General features: G+C 38.7%; 1 protein-coding gene across 1 annotated transcript; it reads right to left on the reverse strand.

The window, feature by feature from the left end:
• Window positions 1-711: 711 nt before the first annotated feature.
• Window positions 712-2726, reverse strand: LOC106473267 (glycine-rich cell wall structural protein 1.8-like). Its single transcript, XM_013933952.1, has 2 exons — window positions 2718-2726; window positions 712-1683 (listed from the first exon to the last, which is right to left on the reverse strand). The coding sequence occupies exons 1-2, from the start codon at window positions 2724-2726 to the stop codon at window positions 712-714; spliced, it is 981 nt and encodes a 326-aa protein (XP_013789406.1).
• Between the last annotated feature and the right edge of the window lie 608 nt (window positions 2727-3334).

Below are 3334 nucleotides of genomic sequence, written 5' to 3' on the forward strand. Positions count from 1 at the left end.
ATTTTCAAGTATAGATGTGCAGAAGAAAGTCTACAGTAGTGTTTTCACACAATGTTTCACTAGATTTTCAAGTATAGATGTGCAGAAGAAAGTCTACAGTAGTGTTTTCACACAATGTTTCACTAGATTTTCAAGTATAGATGTGCAGAAGAAAGTCTACAGTAGTGTTTTCACACACAATGTTTCACTAGATTTTCAAGTATAGATGTGCAGAAGAAAGTCTACAGTAGTGTTTTCACACACAATGTTTCACTAGATTTTCAAGTATAGATGTGCAGAAGAAAGTCTACAGTAGTGTTTTCACACACAATGTTTCACACATTTTACCGAAAGAAGAAGAAGAAGATCGTGACGAGTTTTAACAAAGGCAGAACACAAATACAATAACAGAAGAAGAATCTTGAGAAAATCTTTTCGTATTTCATCTCTGAGAGTACTTTAGAGATTTAATGCTTTCATGGGACGGTTAACAATATTTCTCGGAACAGAATACGAATACGTTAGTATTAATAATAAAAAACACAACACCTTTCTGAGGTTAATGTCTTATAATTTCTAACATAAGATCTTGCGTATTAGTATTTCTAATACGTCAGTTCTTATAAAAAAAAAAGGGTGATTAATTACAACTTCCTTCCGCCTTCAGCTAACGTCCATGTAAAATTTTCTTTATGAAATAATTGCAAGTTACTGTTGGCCTTAGCTTTGCCTTTAGTGACCATATCCGCCATAACCACCATAGCCTAGTCCTCGGTGACCATAACCGCCGTAGCCTAATCCCCCGAGACCATATCCGCCATAGCCAAGACCTCTATAACCATAACCACCATAGCCGAGACCTCCGTGACCATATCCGCCATAGCCTAGTCCTCCAAGACCATGACCACCATAGCCAAGACCTCCGTGACCATAACCGCCATAGCCTAATCCTCCATGAACTCCGTAACCAACACCCAGACGACCGTAACCGCCGTAGCCTTTGTGTCCATAGATGCCCCGAGCACCATGTACAGCGCCCCCATAACCACCGTAAGCCCCCAAGTTATGTTGACCACCGTAGTCGCTCAGCCCTTGCTGTGATCCGTAGGCTCCATGTAAAGCACCAGCCTTATGGAAGCCGGACTTCTTGTCGTATGAGTAAGCTTTCTCGTACCCCACCCCTTTGTTCCGGGAATAGGAATCAATATCCTTAAAGCCACCCCCATAACCACCATGAGCTCCGTAGGCACCCAGATTTCTGTGACCAGCATACTTATGAAGACCATGTAGCCCATGTCCATATCCTCCATGAAGGGCATGTGCTCCATAACCACCTTGACCGTGAGCACCATAACCAGCTCCATAGCCACCATATCCTCCACCATAACCAGCTCCATAGCCACCGTATCCTCCACCATAACCAGCTCCAATGCCACCGTATCCTCCACCATAACCAGCTCCAATGCCACCGTATCCTCCACCATAACCAGCTCCATAGCCACCGTATCCTCCACCATAACCTCCATATCCGTGAAGGGGAGCGTAGCCATAACCTCCGTAGCCACCATATCCGTGAAGAGGAGCATAACCATAGCCTCCGTAACCACCACCGTAGTGAGGTGCTGCGTAAGTCTCGGACTTCTTCAGGTCCTCCTTCTTGTCTTCAGCGAAGGCTGCTCCGAGTAGGAGCAGAAATAATACAGCCTATGAAACAGAAGAGAAGAAACGTTGATGTACGTATTCAGAAGGGACAATAGTAGGATTAAGTAAACCAATAAGTTTTGTAATAGAAAACAAGAATAAATCAGAAGGGACAATAATTCAGAAGGGAAAATAGTAGAATTAAGTAAACCAATGAGTTTTGTAATAGAAAACAAGAATAACTCTTGTTTTCTATTACAAAACTCATTGGTTTACTTAATCCTACTATTGTCCCTTCTGACTATTGTCCATTCTGAATTATTGTCCCTTCTGAGTTATTCATGTTTTCTATTATAAAACTCATTGGTTTACTTAATTCTACTATTGTCCCTTCTGAATTATTGTCCCTTCTGAGTTATTCTTGTTTTCTATTACAAAACTCATTGGTTTACTTAATCCTACTATTGTCCCTTCTGAATTATTGTCCCTTCTGAGTTATTCTTGTTTTCTATTACAAAACTCATTGGTTTACTTAATCCTACTATTGTCCCTTCTGAATTATTGTCCCTTCTGAGTTATCCTTGTTTTCTATTACAAAACTCATTGGTTTACTTAATCCTACTATTGTCCCTTCTAATTTTTGTCCTTTCTGATTTATTTTGTTTTCTATTACAAAACTCATTGGTTTACTTAATCCTTAATAACTCAGAAGGGACAATAATTCAGAAAGGACAATAGTAGGTAAACCAATGCGTTTTGTAATAGAAAACAAGAATAACTCATTATTATTTTTAAATTTGAATTTTAAAACTTCATTCTCCACGATATTCAGCGAGAACAGAATCATACTTCCCCCCCCCCAAGGGTTCTCGTTTGCATCTCTTACTCATAACTATAAATGCCAGTAAATTTCATTTAAACAGCTAAGCCTAAAAAACAAAACTAAACATTGTACACGTTAAATACCAATCTAACTACTACATTTTATACCGTCATCTTTCATTCATTTCGTCACATTAATAACTTTTCTCTCTATCTCAGAGAACTTGGACCCTCTTTTAGGCCCTGGTCTAGTCAAATGAACGATGTATACTTACGATTTCCATATTTTTCTTTTCAAATTCCTTATAACCACCCAGGAGATTGGTTGGCGAGTTTCTCGTGCTCTGCTACTCAAACCCCAGAATATTTATAGTATTTATTAATTTAAAAAAAAAATCAAATTTTTTTCTTCACCACACGGGAAACATAATGGTAGCACACGGAAGTAAACGTGTCGAATATAAATTCGTCCGGAATCAGCCGGTTTTGTCCGGCTTTTCTTTTTTTTTTTTTATTTTTTTTTACAGTCTACGAATAGATCCTGATTTCGTTAGCAAGGAGGGGGAGAAGGGAGGGGATAAGAGATCAATTCAGCAGTCGTTGGTTGTTTAGTTCACAAGTTTGACCAAAGGGAGACTCGGAACCGTAAGCTTAAAACTGAACTTTTTTTTGACAAATTATTAGCGTGAGATGCTTTTAGTCATGATATCGCCCTATTTTTTGGAGCACAAACAAGAGTGATTTAACTATTATGTGAACTGAAGATCGGAACAGCGTTTGTGCTACAATAAGGAAAGTAAGTTTCTATGTGTGTCTTATAGTTTTGTTAATGGTTGCTCACTTGTTTAAACAGACTACATAAGAGACTACGTTCAGTTTGTTTGTTTTGTAA

This window comes from Limulus polyphemus, unplaced genomic scaffold (genome assembly GCF_000517525.1).
Source record: "Limulus polyphemus unplaced genomic scaffold, Limulus_polyphemus-2.1.2 Scaffold6028, whole genome shotgun sequence".
NCBI lineage: Eukaryota > Metazoa > Arthropoda > Merostomata > Xiphosura > Limulidae > Limulus > Limulus polyphemus.